This window comes from Amaranthus tricolor, chromosome 5 (assembly GCF_026212465.1).
Source record: "Amaranthus tricolor cultivar Red isolate AtriRed21 chromosome 5, ASM2621246v1, whole genome shotgun sequence".
Lineage (NCBI taxonomy): Eukaryota > Viridiplantae > Streptophyta > Magnoliopsida > Caryophyllales > Amaranthaceae > Amaranthus > Amaranthus tricolor.
Genome location: NC_080051.1, coordinates 23606390 through 23630050, shown reverse-complemented (window position 1 = coordinate 23630050; position 23661 = coordinate 23606390). Strand labels below are relative to the sequence as shown.

Sequence of the window (23661 nt, the reverse complement as noted above, 5' to 3'; positions counted from 1 at the left end):
ACATTTGCTATCACTACATTAGAAGTTTAGCTGCAAGGAAGGAAGTCGAGTTGAAGTTTTGTGTAACAAATGATCAGACCGCGGACATACTCACCAAAGCTCTTTCTCTGGACAAGCACACTTACTTTAGGAAGAAGTTAGGCGTGTGTAGCTTTAAAGCAAGGGGGTGTATTGAATGAAGAATGCTTCAAACATGTTTGTAAGTTTTGTCCGAGTCTTAAGCATTAATTATTTTTTGAATAAGTCGGTAACTAATTGTTAGGTTTTCCTATTTTTAGTCTAAGTGGTTTTGTGTAAAGCCTATATAAAGGCATGAAGTTTGGTGATTTAATTGAAAAAAAAAGAATTAAGCTGAATATTATTATCTTTCCTCTGTTTTCTATATATTTTGTCAACACGGAGGTGGTATTTTTGTGAGTCCGTGTAGCAAAGTTTTTTATAAAGTAAGTCACGTAATATACAGGTATATAATTTTATCAAATCAGAAAATATCAATAAAAAAAATTATGTGGAGGTTGAAGATTGGAGAAGGGGCAAATTATCCATACTTATTTAGTACCAATAACTTTGTTGGGCGACAAACATGGGAATTTGATCCCAGCTATGGCACTGAAGAAGCCGCCATTGAAGAGGTGGAAGAAGCTCGTCGTAATTTCTTCAATAATCGCTTTCAAGTTAAAGCTTGTCGCGATCACATTTGGCGTCTTCAGGTCGCTACTTCTTTTTTTTTTCTTCCTTATCGTACTTTCATCACTTTTTTTTTTTAAATGTTGCGCGATGATTTTGAGTTTTTAGCTTTACTGCATGGTACACAAATGTTTGTTTAATCCGCATGGTGATCCTAAACTTCTAGCTTTCTACTTGGTATGCAAAAAGTTAAGATTTTTGTTAAATTTATGTTATTTATATCGTTCATACGGACTTTTTTCATAAGAACAAATGCACAAACGCCCCGATCACCCTTAAGGCACACTTTTTCAATATTTGGTCGAATAAGTACTTAATTTAACAAAGAACTTAACATTTTGTCTAAAGTTAAAAATTCAAGTCACCATGGGAATTAAGAAAAATATTTGTCTACCACATAAAAAAGCCAAAAACAAATTTAGGATTACCAGTTCGAATTTCTTTTTTGTTTCTACAGACAATTTTTAATTTTTGCTAATAAAGTATTCTCACGTCTTAAATCGGTTGTTATACTTATACATACTTTTCAAGACCAATTAAATTGCAATATTTGGGTTTCAACAAAACGTAATATAATATTTTAATTATTAATATTTTTAATAATCTAAATCTAAAATTATAAAAAAAAGTTAATATTTAAAAATTATATAACAAGATCTGATTTCATAAATTCTTAAAAATTAGTAATGGAATAAAATATTGTTGTATTCCATTAAATAGTGGCCGGATTAATTTGTAATATAATAAAAAAATAAAAATGTTGTATTCTTTTAGGATTAGAGATAATATTTCTTTTGACTTGTCTAAAATCATTCGCTATATTTTTTTTATTCGAGAATTTTTATGATAACTAAACCTAGCTACAATAATATTATCTCACCCAAAATTTTAGTAGGATTTAAATGATAAGAGAAAACGCATGTGGTTAATTTGTTGACTAATGCTGCCAAACCAATACCTAAACCTAACTATAAAAAACTAACAAAAAAAAAAAAAAAGATTATATGTAGCAATTAAAATGAGAATGAAGGTGTAGCTTCTTTTGTTAAAGTAACCTCGTTTATTAGTTACTGTATTTGGACAATCATCAGTTTATTGCTACTATGAATCATGATTTTGGTCTTTTTTCAAAGATAAAATAAAAAATAAAAATATAAGAAAGGGTCTAGCAGTCGTAAATGAAAAATTAATAAATGGTTTAAAGAGAAGACGAGAAGGATTGATGATGACATAGAGGGCATGAATGCATTGGATATGGAGTTAGATACACACGTTATAGTCGTAGAAAATTAAAAAGACTCTGATAAATATTTCATGTGCACAATCACCGTAACTAATCTATTAATTGCTTCATTATATGTAGTCAAATCCAATCTTTTGGATATTAAAGTTTTGGCTTATTATGCATGAAAATAATTAAGATAAATTGTTGTAAATTAATGGTATCCCTAAGTAAGGTTGATGTCCATCGACTATAGCTCTTAAATTTCTAAATGGATAAAAATATTAATATAAAACATTTTTCTTAATTATTCTCCTAATATTCTAAATGGCAATTAATTTATATTTTAATATTAAGTTAATTTTAAACGACTTTCTTCTTGTTACTAAAGTAACTCGTGTGTGGATTAAACACTGTAAAATCAATAAATTGATAATAATATTATTGTGCACGTATTAATTAGTACGTACATATACTAAATTAATGTAGAAATTTGATTTATTAAGTCAATTAAATGCTATCTAGAAATTTCAACTTGATTGAATCAATAATCAAATAGGGACAAGTGTAGTACCAATACATTTAAAATGAGTTTGAATTATCATGTAAATTTATTATTTCTCAAAATCATTATGTCATGTCATGTGCATATATAATGTCATGACAAGTGCACTGCTATGAAGCTTGAACAAAAAGCACAGCAGAATACTTGGTGAGAGAAAATATTAGTTTTGAAATCTTGTTATTGAAAATAAATGAATAGTACAGCTATAAGCCTATACTCCTACTTCCTCCGTTCCATTTTAGTCGCTACATTTGCATGGGCACGGGAATTAAGAAAAGTGATTGACCTACACTGTAGCTGATTATTTACTTTATAGAGTATAGTATTTTATTATTGTTAATTAAAAAAGAAAAAGGAAAAATAGGTGTTAGGTTACTTTATAGAGTATAGTATATTATTTTATTATAGAGTATAGAGTATAAAGTAGATTATGAGATTGCCAAAAGTAGATTATGTAGCGAGTATTATGGAACGGAGGAAGTATTATATAGTATAGTTGAAAACAAACATACTCTATCCGTTCTTTTTTGATCTTCCACTTTGGATTTTTCACACATATTAAGGAAGATAGAATCTTTGGGTTGTAGTGGGTATATTTTAATTAAATAGTAATGTGAAGTAATGATTGTATTGAAAGTATGAGAGATAAATAATTATAAATAAAAGAAAAATTGTACATTAAAAGAAAAGGGGGGTTTTAAAGGGTAAAAGTGAGATAAAAACTTTCTAAAAATAGAAAGTATTCTAAAGTGGAAGTACTTTTGAAACTACCCGTTATAGTAATGTGGAAGATCAAAAAAGAACGGAGGGAGTAACAAATAAGAAAGCTGTTCATTATCATCATTTTACCCAATGTTTCTCGCTCATAGAAAACTAAAGACGGATCTAAGGAGGAAAAGACGGCAGCAACTCATACCCATAAAGGAGAGCGTGATCGAAAGAATCTCCCGACTCAAGTAAGATAAAAAGATGTAGATACACGTAAAATATAACTTAAAGGCCTATAAATAAATAAAAAAAGAATCCACTGCAAAATAAAAACAAAAAACTAAAAGAAAGGAAACCACAAAAACAATACACCAAGAGGAGGAGAGGACATTAGTAATCAGAATAAGAAAGTTGTTATAACAAGAAAACATAAAGCAACAAATACTACTATACAAAAATGTATACATGAGCAAAACAATAAACCAATATATTGACATATAATAGTATTGAAAAATAATTTTAATAATAATTTAATTAATAAATGAACGAACTGACTATATTAATAAGATATATTGTTGTTTTATTTTTGTGGTATACATAAGACTTAAAGGGATGAATGTCAAGAGTTTTCATCTATATCCCTAACATATTCTTTTTCTTTCTATGTTTCACTTTATTTCGTTGCTAACCACTCTAAAAATAGTTTAATAAAAATCTACCTAACTCCTCAAGTGGACTAATTTTTTTCTTAAAAATAATTAATTAGTAAAAATTAGATTTAATCAGTTTTAATTAGTAAAAATCAGTTATAATCACTAAAAATCAATTATAATAAAAAAAATCAATTATAATCTATGCAAATCAAATTTACTTTATAAAAAAAATAAAAATTAATTACAATAAGAAAAAAATCAATTTCAATTAGTAAAAAACACTTTTGATCAATAAAAATTGGTATCAATCAATAAAAATGAATTGAATTAATTAAAATCAAGTGAACTAGAATTATCCTTTTGCAAGTTCAGTTGACTATTAAATATGATTTGTTATCGGTAGTTTAAAAAGAATTTAAAAATATGCATATTCTAATATAATACCTTGTAACAATTGATAATCCAAACCTTATAAAATTTGGCATGTTTAATAATTCTACTCCAACCCTTATTATGGCCTGATCCACATTTCTAATTTACGAGTGGTAAAATAACATATAAAGTTTTTCCATTATGTATTCTAAAACTTAAAACCCTCCTCATTTCCTTTCTCATTTAATATTAAAGCATTTTTAAAGTATTACTACCTTTATTTTTTAATATTTTTTCTGTTTGGAATATTTCATCGTAAGAAGAGATAAGTTTAATTATGTAGTGTTTGCAAATAAGAATTTCATTTCAAATTTTGAATTTGAATTATGAAATCATAAATGAAGAATTTGAGAATGACAAAGTTTGGATAGTTATTCTCAAATTCTCAACTTTAAATACTTCAAAAATAATGGTGAAATTTAATCCAATTCAAATTTTAAAACTTTTGATTTGCCAAATAATAAATTTGGGTCAATTCCAAATTTCTAAATCAAATCATCATTCCTAAACATGACATTAATATTTTTGAGACACATTTTGAAGATAAAATATATCAATATGCAATCTTGTTACATTTGTCTTAATGTATACATTTTTATTATGCTTTTTTTATAAAATTTATTATGCGTATTTAGAGATATTATGGTTCATAATTTACTTGAAGATAAAATATATCAATATGAAGAATTTGATCCATTCAGATTCTTAATTAGGTATAAAGAATTAATATAATAAAAAGTTAAAAACTATTTAAAACCTAACTTATTTAGTTGTCATGTCATTAATGTTCAACAAAGAAATAAAGCCATTTGTGAGGCATCCTTAAATGCAACATTTGTCACTTTCTAAGGTGTTAATAGTTTTATTTATTTATTTATTTATTATTATTATTATTATTATTATTATTATTATTATTATTATTATTATTATTTGTGAGGCATTATTAGAATGTGACATATGTCATTTTTCATGAATTTTAAAATATTTACTAGTATAAATAAATTTATACAATGTACGAAGATCTTAATATTAATATATTTTTACAAATGATATTTAAACAACAATGTAAGTACATAGTATATACTATTGTTAGCTTATACAAATATACAATATTTTCAAATTTTTATTTTGAGAATATAAAAACCAGATGTTGTATAAGCTCAGGATGCAGGCTTACCAGCTTTTAGAAAAATCATAATGAACATAAAAATAAATAAATTTTAATTGCTATCTATGTCAAATTTTTGCAATATTGACTGAAATAATTGAAAATAGTTTTGCTAGATTGATTTTGAACATATTTGAAAATTTAAATTACGGAATAATCCTCAAGTTTGACATATTTCAAAAAGTTAATTTATTACACTTTATCATTTCCTTAAATATGTATGAATATTTAAGAAATAACGAAAAAATAAAAAATTAATTTCCAAACTACATTGAAAAAATAATTAAAATTGTGGTATCAATAAAATTTTCATAAATTGATTCTACCGTTTTTGATATTGTACCAATGTTTAACTCCAATTGATTATATTTCCTAATTTGTTTATTAAAATAGTGGTATCAATAAAATTTTCATTAATTTGTTTTAATTGTTCCTTTTATTAATTTCTCTTTTCATGATTGAAATTCACAATGATAATTATTATGCCATGTAGGTAGAAGATAACCAAAAAATATTCCATTTAGCTTTCTTATATTTACATTGTCATGTGGAATTTAATTTTATCTTTAATAGCCAAAATTTAACCAAGAAGATTCATTTATTACTAAAAATCTTTCGAGTTAGTAATTAAAGTTTTTTTTAATGATCAACTCAAATAGTTAGTTTAGAAAAATAAAACAATTGTATTCAATAATATACATTAACAAATTAACATATATGTACATTGCACAGGAATATATATTAGTAATTACTCTAATCAATAAATTGATGATAATATTATTGTGCACGTATCAGTACATACATATACTAAATTCAATGTAGAAATTTAATTGATTTATTAATGCTATCTAGAAATTACAACTTGATTCAATCAATTAAAGAGAAGCGCAGCACCAATGCATTTAAATAAAATTTTCATAAATTGATTCTACTGTTTTTGATATCATACCAATGTTTAACTCCAATTGATTATATTTCCTAATTTGTATTTATTGCATATAATATTTTTTTAGAATACAACATTTTGTTAGTTTCTCTATGATAATACCAACTATTGATTAACCATGAATAAAACCAACTTAAAGGAGTGTTTTCCTAGAAAATCCCTAACATGTTAAAAATCAAACTATAGGTAATTATAAGACAAAAAAAATTGATAAATTAGTTAATAAACTAAAGTTGGTATTATTCTAGGATAATACCCTCTAAGTTGGTATTATTCATGTTTAATCAATAGTCAGTGTTATCGTAGAAAGATTAATAAAATATTGTATTATTCACGATAATTTATGTATATTGCATATAATATTAATTGTTCTGTTTACTAATTTCTTTTTTCATTATAGAAATTCACATTCTGATAATCATTGTTTCACGTAGGAACGTAGAAGATAACCAATGAAATTATTCCATTTAGCTTTCTTGCTTTTACGCTACCATTTGGAGTATTACTTTATCTTTAATTAATTGAATAATTCTGTTTATTAATTTCTTTTTTCATGATAGAAATTCACGATCTGATAATCATCATGCCACGTAGGTAGAAGATAACCAGGAAAATTATTCCATTTAGATTTCTTGCTGTTACGCTGCCATATTGTTGAATTTTACTTTATTTTTTAAAGCTTAGAATAATGTCTTCATAATAGAAATTCACAATCTGATAATCAATATGCCACGTAGGCAGAAGACAACAAGAAAATTATTCCATTTAACTTTCTTACTTTTACGTTGCCATATGGAATATTATTTTATCTTTAATTAATAGCGTGAATAATGATACAAGTTTAGAAGCTCGTGGAAATTTATTTTATCTTTAGCTGCTTTTACGTTGACATGTGTATTTTGTTTAAGAAATTTATAAATACTACATATTTTGATGAAATAATTAATTAATTTGGATAACAATACAACTTATTAAATGTTCACACAAATTTATCTCAACATGTGAGTTACCGCAAGTGCACGGTGTTGTAGCACGTACGGGTCGAACACAAAGAGCAATGATATGCAACTTTCTTTGCGTATTAGTCGGATATAAATGGGGTTTGTTGGAAACGATAACAAAGAGTGTCTGCAAAAGAAATAACGGTTAACAATCAATGATAAAGAGGGGGTAGGACTAACTCATTCATGATGACTATTTGATGGCGATACTCTAGCTTCTGAAGGGTTATTAAAGGGCCGGTAGCAAATCGCACTAAAAAGAGCAATCTGATCCTTGATCGGACTTGGGATTGCCTCCAAACTTTTCACCATCCTTACTCTCGTGAGTGAAGATGAAGATCTCGGGCTATAAATTATTCGTTGCTTGCTCATCCTTTCCTACTCTCGTAGGTGAAGGATAAAGCTTTTAGATGAGAGGGTGTATGCAAGGTTCAATCTTTATTGATCCCTCACATCCGATTCTATCCATTGATCAAGGATTAGACTACCCAAAATCCAACTCTCGTTGCATATTAGAAGCAACCATGACAATCCTTGACCAATGGATAGAATAATCCCTCATCTAAGCATTTAATCAACCCAAAATAACCTAGAGTTTCATCATCAACAAGCCATCACAAGGGTTGAGTTAACCCCAACCCTAGAAAACTACTCACTACTTATTCTATTGCTTAATGACCTCATAATGGATAATATAATAAGATATTGAATAATCAACAAACACAACAATCCAAATAATAAAGCTATTGAGCAACAATGGTGAAAACCACAAACAAGTATTAGAAGGTACCTACAAAAGATGAGAACAATTGAAAAACAAAGATAAAAAACCCACAAAAATATTGAAGTTTAAACCTTCAACAATGGAGGTTGATGAAGAAGAGAAACCCCAACTTGCAATAAACCAATAGATTGAACAAATTTTGTGATTTTCAATGTTGATTGTAGAAGATGAAAACCTAGAGTTTAAGCACAAAGATGAAGAAACTAACTAAAAAGCATAAGATGATTCTTGAAACTAGGCTAGAACAAGTAATATAAAGTAATGTAAAAGATAATGTGTTCTCATATTACAAAACCTCTCCCTTATATAGTAGTGCTCAAGGATGAAGAGACCTAGGTCTTCCCAACAGAGAATAACCCTTCAAAATGATGTAAAAGGGTCGCTAAGAGAGCAGCTAAGCCAAAAAGCCCATCTTCGAAGAGGAAACGATCGGTCGTTCAACTTTTTGATCTCCTATCTTCAAGTTGTTGGTCAAGTTTTAGGGAACGAATGGTCGTTCTCTTGGAAACGACCATGGTCGTTCAACTTTCTGATCTCCACTCTTCAAGTTGTTGTTTAAGGTTGAGGGAACGGGTGGTCATTCCCTTGGAACGGGTGGTCATTCCCTTTTCTGATCTTCATTCTACAACTTGTGGCTCAAGGTTAGGGAACAAGTAGTTGTTTCCTTGGGAATGGATGGTCGTTCCACTTTTTGATCTTGCACAATAGAGAATGGGTGGTCGTTCTCTAGCTGAAATCTTGTTTTCTTCCTTGTCTTGGCTTGGATTCTATCTTTTTATGCTCGACTCGATCTCATTCCTCCCTCGAGACCTTCGAGGTTTAGGAGCCACCATTCCTAGCGTGCTTGGGCTCGAAAATATGTGTGAAACCTGCAAAGACATTGGTCAGCACATGCTACCCTCAAAGAAGATGTAAATCCAACAAAAAAACATATATATGAATAAAAATCGAGTGCAAACAAGCCATAATAAGCTACAAGGCAAGGGCAAGTTAAGAGTTTATCACTAAAATGTTTAATCTAATTTAGCTATAAAAATTATACTAAAACATGTTTTTGACGGTCATCTAAATTCAATTAAATAAAATAAACTTACTATTAAAGAATGAATTGAGCTTATTTTGAATTGATTCAAACTAATTATTTAATAACTTAAATCAATATATTTTTTAAATTCCTTACTTATGTATAGAATAATAAATATGGACTTCTTAGTGCCTTGTCAATTGTATTAATTGAATTAGAATATAATTAATTGCATGTCAATTTATTTTTCTAAATAAATTTAAAACTAAATTTGGTATATAATAAAAATTTTGACTTGATAAATTTAAAACTAAATTCGGTATGTAATAAAACTAAATAAATTTAAAACTAAATTTGGTATGTAATAAATTTAAAACGAATTAAACAAGATATGACTTAACTATATTTTAACATATAGATTAAAAATAAAATATAAATTAAGAGTGATCAATAAAAAGTGTTAAAAAAACAAATTGGACAATTGGGTGCACTGAATTAGACGGAGAATTTTAATGTAATAGTTGTTAGTCCCCTCGGCCTGGACAAAACTTGTTGAGAAGCTTATACATAACAATTTTTTTTTTTTTTTTTTTGTCTTTAAAATTACTAATAAATATATTTGATAATAATCACCGTACCTGAAATACAGTTTTTAAGAGAGAAAAAGTTCAAGCAAACAATAGCTCCAGTAAAGCTGGGTGACGATGAGGAGATCACGTTTGAAACTGCGACAACGGCATTGAAGAGAGCTGTGAATTTTCTGACGGCCTTACAATCTGATCATGGTCATTGGCCTGCTGAAATTGCTGGCACTCAATATTTTCTTCCTCCCTTGGTAATACTCTTAACAAAAATTTCTTTACATTGTATTACGTTTGAGTTTTTTGAAGCCCATCGGTTGATTATGTAACTAATTGTCACGACCTGGCTATTAGGCTGTGACAATTCGTTACATAATCTCACCGTGGCTCGCTCATGTGGACACGGAACGCTCGTGGGTTCAGGCCTACAAACCCATAGATTAAGAGAGTTGACTTGTATGTACACTTGCTGAGGTTTATTATTTCCAAAAATCATATGGTAGTAGGAGGATTAGCCCATATATGCAAGTCCACAACTCATTATTTTATCGATGTGAAATCTTGTCTTACATGTAAAGTATTTTCAACACTAACACCTTACAATTACAAATTTCAACTCTCATACATCCTCTTTTCATTTAAATGGAATATTTTGCTATAGTAATATAGAAAGATGGGTTGTATCTATAATTCTATCTCAAAAACTCTTGTATGGGAACCAAAAGCGCTTGTGGCTTAATGGATAGAACATCTGCATGTTGAGTAGAAGGTTTGGGGTTCGTCCCCTACTGGACGAAGGTATCAGCTTGGGGCTTTCTTGACTGCGCGCATTCTCTTTACTCTTTTCTTGAGGGGAACAAGTATGATTTGTTCGCATCTTTCAGGAGAAAAAAAAAATCCTACCCCAATTCTGCCTTGTGCGGGATATTAAGAGTGTTCTTTACCTTTATTTTTTATACTCTTGTATGAGGAGACGTGATAGAGAATAACATAACTTTTATTTAAGACTTTTAGTTATGTTTTTTCACATTCTATTATATTAGTCCCGTAATCAAAATTAAAAGGTAATAACAAGAAATTATATCCATCTTGCAGGTCTTTTGCTTATACATTACAGGACATTTGAATTCTATTTTTGGGCCAGAACATCGTAGAGAAATTCTTCGCAATATTTATTGTCATCAGGTTAATTGACATTTAATCATTTAATATACAACATAAAAACCTTTTTGATAACGATTATACATTATTTGACATGAATTTCAAAAATAAATAACAGAATGAAGATGGAGGTTGGGGATTGCATATTGAAGGACACAGTACCATGTTTTGTACTGCACTGAATTATATTTGTTTAAGAATACTTGGAGTTGGACCAGATGAAGGTGACGATAATGCATGCCCTCGAGCTCGTAAATGGATCCTTGACCATGGCAGCGTTACACATATCCCTTCTTGGGGAAAAACCTGGCTTTCAGTAAGAGAATATTCTATAATGATTGACCTTAAAGCCGCCAATAACTATAATAAATAAAGTGTAATTTAATGTGGTTAGTACGTTGGGTTCCAATGTTAACCACCAATCACCATACATATAATCTCAAGCATCAATTATTTTCAGGGGGTCTTTGAGGATGTGCGAGATAATCAACCGCACAAGGTCCCCTCTTTTTTTCATATATGAAAAAGTTAATAAAAAATATGTTAAGTTGTCAAGGAACCAATTCAACCAAAAGCTTAAAACTGATGGTTGAGACTCTAGAATATGTTATATACTCTAACATGCCCCCTCACACGAGAGCCCTTTGGGTTATAAATGTGGATGCAGCACAGGCCTTCCTCATACCTGGGGGCTAAATATTCTACTTTAAATGAGGGGCAGTTGAGATTCGAACCCGTCACCTCTTATCAAGCATGCTCTGATACCATGTTAAGGAATCAACTCAAACAAAAGTTTAAGATGATGGTTGAGGCTAAAGAATATATTATATACTCTAACATAAGTTTATTAATAAAATAAATATATTTACTATAAATAAGGCACATAACCTTCAAATTTTTCAAGCCGACTCTGATTATTCTCATCCTAAATCTAAGTCGTTGGCTTTTATAGCCGACCAACACAATTATATATAAACTCATGCGTTGGCTATTATAATGGCTGACATTGGAATAAATTAAAGCAAATAATTCATTCATTAAGCTATGATATTAGTTTGATATCATTGATGGTTATATTTAAATTATTGTCACATGCTACTTTTCGAAAACTTATTATACTGTTAATCAAAAGTCATAGAGCTAGAAATAAATCAACGCTTTACTCCATTTGTTTATAGATGTGAATATTAAGAAATTATAATTAATAAGACACGTTACAACTGAATAAAAGTTATGAGCCAATGAGATTAAAAGACAATAAAATTGTTGAAAAGAATAAAAAAAATTATGGGACCTATACTAAACACGAAAACAGTTCAAAATAAGTAATTTTATTATTTATTTAGTGTTTGTAAATTTGTAATATATATATATATATATATATATATATATATATATATATATATATAGGGTCGCATTCTGGTGCAAACCACGGTTCTATGCGAATCGTGAGAACCGAAAAATGTGTTACCTTTTTACAAAAAACGTGCTACGTTTGCATAAAAAGTGTGTTACTTTTGTTATTTAAAAAAATCTGGTACTTTTTATCAAAAAACAGTAACTGTCAGAAAAAATACAAATTCAAAGTAACACATTTTTCTGAAAAAAGTACACCTTTTTATATAATAAGTAACACCTTTTTATGGTTCTCACGATTCTCATATAAGGATGGTTTTCACTTGAACTTCTCTATATATATAATATATGCTGATGATATTGTGATTAAAATACATGTATTTTTAATGGTTAGATATTAGGGATATTGGATTGGTCTGGATGTAATCCAATGCCGCCTGAATTCTGGATCTTCCCATCTTTCTTGCCTTTCCATCCAGGTATATCTTATGTTTCATTAAACAAAACACGTCGCTAAATTTATCATGGATTGATAAATTTGATAATGGTTTTAATTTCACAGCTAATTTTGCAAGCGACCATTTCAATATGAGATCAATAGTCTAATCAGCTTAATTATAGTTTCCAATACTCGACCAGTGATTAATCATTTTAAGGCCGGTCACAATTAAAGTCACAATATCATTAAGGTCACAATTAATTTCTTTTTTAAGTTATAATTGATCATTTTAAGGTCTGAATTGATCACTTAATTGTTGAAATTAAAGATTTTTAAAAAATTGATTCATTTAAAGTTATAAACTTATAAATAAAATTTGATTACTTTAAAGTAAAACTTGATCAATTTTTATATCAGAACTCAAAATTTTTATTTACTTTTTTTAATAGTTACAACTGATCATTTAATTGATCATTTTACATCGAAATTAATAACTTTAAAATAATTGATTCATTTAAGGTTATATAACTGTGTTTTGCAGCAAAAATGTGGTGTTATTGCCGATTGACTTATATGCCAATGTCATATTTATATGGGAAGAGGTTCGTAGGACCAATCACATCTCTTATCAAACAACTTAGAGAAGAACTCCACAGTGAACCATTTGAGCAAATATGTTGGAGAAAAATTCGTCATTTGTGTGCAAATGTAAGATTGCATGATACTCCTTTTCGTATCTTAATAGTGATATATTATATTATAACATAAAATATCATTATGAGTAGCAATTTCAAAGGGAAAAAAGTGTATATATATGAGTATATTACTTATAGTTATATACTAATATGTTGATTATAATTAATAGGAAATATTGTTCTGAACAATTTCACATTTCATCCATTTGTTGTTAACAATTTTACCTTTAAATAATTTTTTAATAATTCAACATTTGTTATATATTTGCTCTCGGCGTACTCCATGACCTAATAATCTGACAAATAATTTTTTTTTTTAAAAAAATAATAATTTTGACCTAAAACCCTTATAGCCACCAACAACCACCCCTTAGCCACCGCCAACCCTCCTCCCCCTTTCCCCATCCCATATCGATTAATTACAATTATCTATGACATAATACTTCATTATGCTCTACTCTTTCAGGAGGATCTATACTACCCTCACTCATTAATTCAAAAAATGATTTGGGACACACTCTATTTCATGGGGGAGCCATTGCTTACACTTTGGCCCGTTAATAAACTGTTACGAAAGAAGGCATTAGAGGTTACTATGAAGCACATACATTACGAAGATGAGATGAGTCGTTATATTACTATGGGATGTATCGAAAAGGTAAATAATACATTAATTTCTAGTTACGTGATATTGGTCTGTAAATAATATTTCATTATCTCAACATATTTTTTTATATATGATATGATATGAAAAAACAAAATATAATAATATATAGGTATTGTGTATGTTGGTTTGTTGGGTAGAAGACCCAAATGGAGATTATTTTAAAAAACACCTTGCTAGAATCCCTGATTATATTTGGATTGCTGAGGATGGATTAAAAATGCAGGTAATTTTATTAGGTTAAAATACTTTCTAATTTTTCACATTAATTAATCTTGTAATATTAATTCAAAAAATTACTTATGCTATATTAAATGCAGAGTTTTGGAAGTCAGACTTGGGATTGTGAATTATCCATTCAAGCACTGCTAGCTTCTAATCTTAGTCTTGATGAAATCGGAAATGCTCTTAAAAAAGCCCACTACTTCATTAAGGAATCACAGGTATTTTGATAATTGAATTTATTCATGTTTTTTAGTCATAATTATTTTCAATTTTTAATACGAAAATCAATTTTATTTATTAAAAATAATTATGACCAATCAAATCTTTTTAAAAGAAAAGAGATTAACAAAACAACACGTCTTGTATAAGACTAACTCATTGTAAGACCGGTTCATATATGTTTAGCTTATTTCTCTAATTGATTACTTTAATGTCGTAAGTCATCACTTTAAGGCTACAAGTGATTACTTTAAGATTATAATTTATCACTTTAAGACTGCAAATAGTGATCACTTTTACGTAATAATAAGTGATCATTTTAAGTCAGTAAGTGTGTATCAGGTCAACCCAATAGAAATAATCTCACCGTGAGACCGTCTTGATGAGAATTTGTGTTAACAAAATGAATTATAATAATTATCATATCATATTATTGATAAAATTAATAAATTAGTGTTTGTAAATCTAGGTAAAGGATAATCCATCAGGAGACTTCAAGAGTATGTACCGCCATATCTCAAAGGGATCTTGGACTTTCTCCGATCAAGATCAAGGTTGGCAAGTTTCTGATTGCACTGCTGAAGGCCTTAAGGTATACCATTCACAAACAAGAAATTGTTAAGAGTAAATATTACATTTTGTTGCCCCTCATACAAGAGCTTTTTGGGCTAAAAGTGTGGATGCAACACAGACCCTCCTCATACCCGGCGACAAACGTTCCACTTTAAATGAGGGGTAGTTAAAATTTGAATCCGTGACCTCTTATCATGCCGGCCTCTGATACCATGTCAAGGAATCAATTCAACCAAAAGCTTAAACTGATGGTTGAGGCCCCAAGATATATTATATATTCTAACAGATTTAATGTATATGTTAAGTTTTGAACAGATCAGTATCACACTCGTTTTGTATGAATTTTATTAAGAAAAATAATTAGAAATTATCTAATTAATTATTTTTCAAAAAGTAACTAATTTATTAGTATAGAACAGATCAAGATCACGTTGATATATGATATAAGTAAGAACTTTTAACATCTTTTCACTATTGTATTAAACTTCAAAATTGTAGGATTTATGTTTATGACTAGACTTGTTTAATAAAGACAGACATAACATGTCATTTTTACGGTCAATTGAACAAAAATGACTCGAATCAAATTTTCCAAAATTTATTGAATTCAAGTCCAATCTAACCCGTTGGGCCATAACACATTTAAGTGACCACCTATACTTACCCAACAAAACCACAAACTAAAAAACCCTTGGTCTAAAAAAGTGAAAATTTGAAATGATTAAGACAAATTATCAACAAAATGAACCAAATAAGATAAGTTTCAACTTATTTCCAAAAGTAAGCGTGAAGTTCTTAAATCTGTAGTTTAGGGTTGTTCGCAGTTAGTAACTGCGAACAGGTCAAAAAAACACAATAGCTGTTCGCAGTTACTAACTGCGAACAGCTTTTGACTTTTTTTTTTGACTTGTTTGCAATTTGACCTGTTCACGGTGGAAGTTGTTGTGCGTATTTGTGGAGCTAGCTGCAAACAGGTCAAAAAAAAGTCAAAACTGTTCGCAGTTATTGATCGTACTCGGTATGATAAAAAGCATTTGTAGTAAATATGTTTGATCCATATATGTAGCAACATTATTGTCATTAAATATTAAGATGGGTTAAATCATGTTTTGTACAGTGTGCTCTCATGTTATCAACAATGCCTTCAGAAATAGTAGGAAACAAGATGGATCCTCAACACCTTTTTGATTCTGTCAACCTCTTGCTTTCTTTACAGGTAAAAAAAACTTAGTACTATTTCATTGCTTTAGTTTATTTATTTCAGACCGGCCTATTATGAATATGAATCTTAAATCATAAATCTGTCATAAATATAAAATAACTTTTTTTAAATAAAGGCTTTAAAGTTTTATTAGATAGACTAATTTAGCCGGTTTAAATGTGATCGAATGATATTCTAATGCAATGTTAAATGCTGGAAAGAGTGGCCCATTATACTCGAATGGTTATATAATAATGAATCCAGTAACATTCCATAAAAATGATAGTTCAGTTGGTCATATGCATTCTCTTTGCAAATTTGTTTTGTTTTACATTTTGAATAAGGTTACTTGCAAGCATCGGCGCCTATAGGGTCATCATTATTTCGTTATTAGTTTAAAAAATTATTTATAAATTAAATGAGAGAATTAATTATGATTTTTACTTTAATTTGTTAATGTTTCAGAGTAAAAATGGAGGACTTGCTGCATGGGAGCCAGCAAAAGCTCCGAAATGGTTGGAGGTGAGTATTTTAGTTTTAAAAAGATGAAACAATAAATTCAATGATGTCATAAATCTTTGATTGTCATAAATATATTTCTCCTTGCTCTCTACGTCCGCTATCTTCTTTCTTCGGACTCTATCTCGCGCAGAATACTGAGTTGTTGTACTATGACTATGAATACATCACCAACTTGTTTGCAAATTGCAGTTTGTTAATCCAATTGAATTCCTCGTAGATATTGTCATTGAGCATGAGTAAGTATATATCCTTTTATGTTTGTAAGTTCAGCAGCAATTTAAATTTTTAGTTGAGTTGATTTGATGTCGATAAAAACAATTAGTAATGATACATATATTGGTACTCATTATAGGTATGTAGAGAACACAGGTTCAGTTTTACAAGCATTAGCATTATTCACCAAGTTATATCCAAACCATCGGAAAAAAGAGATAGAATATTCAATGGCAAAAGCAGCTCATTACTTAGAACAATCTCAATGTCCAAATGGAGGATGGTGCGTCATGTTATATTTATCTCACTTTTTTTTAGCATCTATGTTATTCCCAACCATTCATTGCAAATATCTCATTTTATATTTTTTTAATGCTGGTTCTAATCGTTGCATTTTTATTTTAAAAATAATTTATAACACATATAGATATTTTTTGTGGTCCCTTCATTAATTTGTACATGTGAATATTTTTTGTGGTGATTATCTGTGGAAATCTTTTTATTGTGGTCATCTCTCCTAATTTATAAATGCAGATATCTTTTAATTATGATCTTTTTATATTTGTGCAAATTTCAAAATATAACATTTACTCAGAATTGAAGAGTATGTGATATGAATGAATAACAAGGTAATATAATTATAAAGGTACGGTGAATGGGCGGTTAGCTTCATATACAGTACATGGTGGGCACTTGGAGGACTAGCCGCAGCTGGCAAGACATACACCAATTGTATTGCTGTTCAGAAAGCTGTTCAATTTCTTCTTTCTACTCAAAAGGCGGATGGCGGTTGGGGCGAGAGCTACCTTTCATGTGCTCGTAAGGTAAACTCGACTATTAATTAATTCATTCTGTAATATTCTTTCTATTTAAAAATTAAAAGGTGAAGCAATTGTTAGAGTATATAACATGCTTTGGGGTCTTAACTATCAGTTTAAGTTTTTAGTTGAGTTGGTTCTTTGACATGGTATTAGAAGTCAACGTGACAAGAGGTCACGGATTCGAATCTCAATTGAATCATCCCTCATTTAAAGTGGAATATTAGTCTATGTGCATCCACACTTCTAGTCTAATGGACTCTTATGTGAAGGGGCGTGTTAGAGTATATAACATATCCTAAGGCTTTAACGATCAGCTTAAATTTTTTGAGAGATATATTAAAAATAAAATATATTCACACAATTAATTCTTGATTTATCTTAATGTATAACATTATTTATACATTGCCTATGAATTTAGAGATATTGAACTCAAATTTTTCTTTGAAAACTCTATAAATATAAATAGAAGAGTTTTATTTTAAAGTTTGAGGCTGATGTTGTAGCTCCATATTTTGTTGGAGCCAAATGATTTCAACTTGCATTTGTGCAAGACAAAACCAATGGGATTTTCCTTTGGATTAAGTAAACATCATTCTAATTAACTTTGATGAAAACAGGAATATGTGCCATTAGAAGGGAGATCGAATATTGTCCAAACATCATGGGCGTTATTGGGTTTACTTCATGCTGGACAGGTAAAAATAAATATTAGTTTTAGTGATTTTGTTCCATTTGATTTTTGATACTATTCACAATGCATTTTTTAATATTTTATTCTTAATTACTAGTTAAAACATAGTCAATCGAGATATTGATTAATTCGTCTCAATAAAAGAATTATTAATATTAACTTTTTATAGTTTTTAATCATGTACAATTACAAATATTAAGGTTTCAATAATTACTTTAATAAATATGCACAAATCAAATAGGACTAAATCACTAAAACAAAGAAAGTACTATATTTTTTTTATAGGTTTTTATTTTTTTTTAAATGACGCTATAGATTTAATTATTTATGAAAGTTTAATTTCAGAATTGTCATTTTTTACACCACAATATATATTTTTTAGTGGGATATATTAGTGATGTTTGATTTCAATATTTAGTATTTTAAATTTTCAATGGTGTATATAGTAAATTTGATGACATTCATTAGACCCTTTTTGGCATAATAAAAAGTCATGTTAAAACTTTTCACGACATAGGATCTAGTGATATTTCTTATAAATGTCACTATATGTACTATAGTAATAATTATATATATACTACTAAAGGCCAAATAAAGTGTCATTAAATCACTTTATAGTGAAACATAAAATAAAAACCAATAATTATTACACTAAAAATATAAATCATTAATGACATTTTTTTTTAATATTACTAAATCCTATATCGTAAAAAGCTAATTTGGTGTGGTGTTAATAATCAGCTTTTGAAGCTCGGCCTACTAATAAATGAAAAATTGGATCGTTACACCGGCCATTTTTCCTATGAAATTTTGTGACTTGTAATAATTAGAATTTTAAAGAATTTTGTGACTTGAAACGGGATTAGGCAAAGAGAGACGTTGGTCCCCTACATCGTGCAGCACGACTTCTAATAAATTCACAATTGGAAGATGGTGATTACCCCCAACAGGTAATTAATTATATGAATTAATTAATTAAATTCTAAAAAATTTATTACTCTCATGATCTGTTTTATTATTGGTATAAAATGGTGATATTGTGAATGATCTATAGTATAAATTTTCATAATATATATAATATCATTCCTGTGGTAATGAACTCATAAAAAGTTTTTTTTTCACAATTATACATTACCACAATTCACTTAATACTACATTTTTAAATGGTAATACGTACGTTGGAATGAGTTTCGTGAATAAAATGAGATTGTTGAAGGAGAATAAGCACGATCATTTAACTTGTTAAAAGATATTTCTATCAAAATTATACTGACATTTCATCACAAAATTTTGGATAAGACTGTGTCACTTTTGCGTAAGACGCATCTCATTATCTCATTAGGTCACTCCAATTTTATTTTAAAGAACAATTTCAATACTTTAAAGGTCAATTTTAAGACTTAAAAGAAAATTTCAAAGCTTTGGAATTGACATTTTAAGTCATTTTGGCAATTTGAAGACTTAAAAAGCCAATTCTATGACTTAAAAACTTTGAAGTTGGTCTTTTATTCCTTAAATTGGCTTTTAAGTAAGAGAATTAGCCTTTTAATTCTTAAAAATTGGTACGTCAAAATAAAAGCATAAAAAAATTATTGGGTTTGAGTCAGTTGCACGATATAGACCGTCTCATATAAGACTTGCTGAGTTTTCAATACCATTCTCAAAATTTAATACCAATTACCAAACGTGACTTCATATATATATATATATATGTATGAAATAGTTTGATAAGTTTATTAATGAATGATATTATTGATGGTATTAATCCAGGAATCTTTGGGAGCATTCAAGAAAACCTGCATATTGCATTATCCAATGTTCAGGAACATTTTTCCAATTTGGGCACTTGGTGAATATAGGACTTGTCTTATATCTCCTTAATTCACCCCACCTTATTTTATGTGATGAGCTAATGAAGCCTAACACATAATTAAACACCATCGTAAGGTCGTTGTTTTTATAATAATCGTGTTGTAGAATGTGGCAATGCTCAAAAAACTTATCAATGTTATGATCTCATTATTTCTCCAAACAAACAATATTAATGTATAACTATATATCTTTGATTTTATCATCCGATTAATAAGGGCGAAAAAAGGTCGTGGGTGTTTTTGGCAAACGGTTTTTATTATTAGCATTTTCGCTTATTTTTTAGCTTTTGATTTTATGGCTTGTTTGTTTTCAGCGGATTGAATAAAGATTGAGTTTTTATAAACAAACAAAAATTGAGTTTATTTCAATAATTATATTGAATATTTGGATTTATTTAAACAATAGTTAAATTTAAGTTTTATTATGCAAATTAAAAAACTGAAAAGTAGCTGTATTTTAGGTTCAATATTTCTGGAACTGTGGGCACATGATAAATAGGTGTATCTGAAAAATTAAAAGTTGGTTTGTGTAATTGTGTTAATTTCCTCTCCCTCCACATATTTCCCATTTTAACATAATATGTATGAGTTTCAATAAATTATTATGGGCATGTGTTGGGCAGATTGAATTGAGGACTATTATTTAGAAAGCAGTAAAAAGAATCATAAAGGCCTTCATTAAATAATGAATTTGATGGAGTGAAAAATGGACAAATATAAGCATTAAAAATAATAAAATAATTATAGGGATTATAACTATTAAAAAAATATTTTAATAAAGTAAGTTAGAAAATATAAAATGCTAAAATGAAGTTAGTGAAAAATACATAGAGACCAAAAACATTATTGAAAATATTAAAATGAGGATTATCAAAAGTATGTTTATAATTTATTATATAAATAGAAAAGAAATTTTATAAGAACAACAAATAAAATGATAGGTCGTTTTACTACCAAAAATAATTCCTAATTCACCTAACTAGTATAGTTGGGAAAGTAGGGTCGAACCACTGTGGAAGGACAAATAAAGTCACAATTTGAACCAAGTTCACTATTGCTAACGATCAAATGTTGGATTTCTGTTTATCTAAGTAGAACGCAAAAACAAGAGATGAATAAAATTCAATAAATATTAAAAATCTAGGGCTAAAAGGATTCACTATGCATCGATCATGATTCATGAACAATTGGGATAGGAATGAATATAGGCGAAGGAAGATGTTGCTCTCGCAAAAAATTCGACAATCAAACAATAAAACAAGCTATCGCGATTAAAGCTTAATTGTTCAAAGAAGGAAATCGTTCACTCAAACTCGCAACTCTCTCTTATAGAGTTGAGCGAATAAAACTTGCAAATTGGCCAAACATGCAATCAATCTAAAACCTATCAATTGAATCGCCTAAACAAACCAAATTTAAATCCTAAAATCAAACAAGAATCATGACCTTTTGCATAATTTCACCAAACCCTAAATATAAAACTACTCACTAAGCATATTAAAACTAACAAGAGATTCAACAATTAAATTCATGGAGAAAATCAAATTCAAATTTAATGGCGAAACAAACATTCAAAGATAACAATGATAAACAAGAACAAGAGATTACAATTAAAACTAATACCTTCAATATAATTAAAATTACAATGTTCAAGTGTTGATTAACAATCCCCCATGGCAAGTAATATGAGAAATCTCTTCAATATCAAACCCTCAAAACAGAGAAAAAAAACTCTCTCAAAAATTCCTCTCCAAAGCTATTTATATCCTCCTTAAAAGAGATCGGAGGATATGGGAAGTTACTATGAAAAATAACTGTTGGACCCCGCCGGGTATGTGGAAACCCGGCCGGGTGCGAAGCAAAACTAACTCTTCAAGACCAAAAATTTTCTAAGTTCAAGAGTAAACCCGGCCGGGTATGTGGAAACCCGCCCGGGTACGCAGCATAGCATTTTAATCTTCAATGGAAGCCTGGCCGGGTGTCTAGAAACCCACCCGGGTATGAGAGGCTCACCCGGCCGGGTATGTGGAAACCCACCCGGGTATGAGACCTAGTCAGCACAAAAAATGACCTTTAATTTGAGTAGCTTATGACCTTCCAACTTGCAAATCTCGCTCCAAGAGTCGATTCCTAGCATAATTAGAGCTTTGTACCTACAAAATAGATAGGAAACAAACACTCCAACCAAGCATAAAAACCAATAGGAAATTGAGCAAAATACGCGAGAAATGCTATGAAAATACAATGGGTGCATGGTAGAAAATAATATATAAAACACACACATGATAAAACAATTCAAAATACAAATTGGGCATGACTTAAAAACGGAGGGAATAATAAAATCATACTCCCTCCTTTTCATCACAAGTGTCCTATTTACTTTTTGGATACTATTTATCTATTACTTTTAATTTTTATTTTATTATTAATCAATAAGTTAAAACATATTCAAGTGGGGTCTTGTTTGATTCGTTTCAATGCAATGATTATCCATATCAACTAAATTTGGTATGTAATAAAAATTGACTTGATAAATTTAAAACTAAATTTGGTATGTAATAAAACTAAATAAATTTAAAACTAAATTTGGTATGTAATAAATTTAAAACGAATTAAACAAGATATGATTTATCTATATTTTAACATATAAATTAAAAAATATGTAATAAATTTAAAACGAATTAAACAAGATATGACTTATCTATATTTTAACATCTAGATTAAAAATAAAATATAAATTAAGAGTAATCAATAAACAGTGTTAAAAAAACCAAATTGGACAATTGCACTGAATTAGACGGAGAATTTTATTGTTATAGTTGTTAGTCCCCTCGGCCTGGACAAAACTTGTTGAGAAGCTTATACATAACAAATTGATTTTTTTTTTTGTCTTTAAAATTACTAATATATATATATATATATATATATATATATATATATATATATATATATATATATATATATATATATATATATATATATATATATATATATATATAGGGTCGCGTTCAGATGCAAACCACGGGTATATGCGAACCGTGAGAACCAAAAAATGTGTTACCTTTTTACAGAAAATGTGCTACTTTTGCACAAAAAATGTGTTACTTTTGTTTTTAAAAAAAACCTGGTAACTGTCAGAAAAAAAATATAAATGCAAAGTAACACGTTTTTTCTGGAAAAAGTAACACATTTTTATAGTTCTCACGGTTCTCATATAAGGATGGTTTTCACTTAAACTT

General features: G+C 28.8%; 1 protein-coding gene across 2 annotated transcripts; it reads left to right on the top strand.

The window, feature by feature from the left end:
* Nucleotides 1-403: 403 nt before the first annotated feature.
* Nucleotides 404-20670, top strand: LOC130814282 (beta-amyrin synthase-like). 2 transcript variants are annotated; one of them, XM_057680380.1, is made up of 18 exons: nucleotides 421-710; nucleotides 9840-10025; nucleotides 10867-10956; nucleotides 11051-11248; nucleotides 12683-12767; nucleotides 13269-13435; nucleotides 13889-14080; nucleotides 14199-14312; nucleotides 14407-14529; nucleotides 15000-15122; nucleotides 16221-16319; nucleotides 16770-16826; nucleotides 17016-17062; nucleotides 17179-17322; nucleotides 17686-17863; nucleotides 18478-18555; nucleotides 19418-19501; nucleotides 20322-20670. In XM_057680380.1, the coding sequence occupies exons 1-18, from the start codon at nucleotides 507-509 to the stop codon at nucleotides 20430-20432; spliced, it is 2280 nt and encodes a 759-aa protein (XP_057536363.1). In that variant the 5' UTR covers nucleotides 421-506; the 3' UTR covers nucleotides 20433-20670. The 2 variants fall into 2 exon arrangements, with proteins under 2 accessions (XP_057536364.1, XP_057536363.1); XM_057680381.1 differs by lacking the exon at nucleotides 19418-19501 and having other exon boundaries at nucleotides 404-710.
* The last annotated feature ends 2991 nt before the right edge of the window (nucleotides 20671-23661 follow it).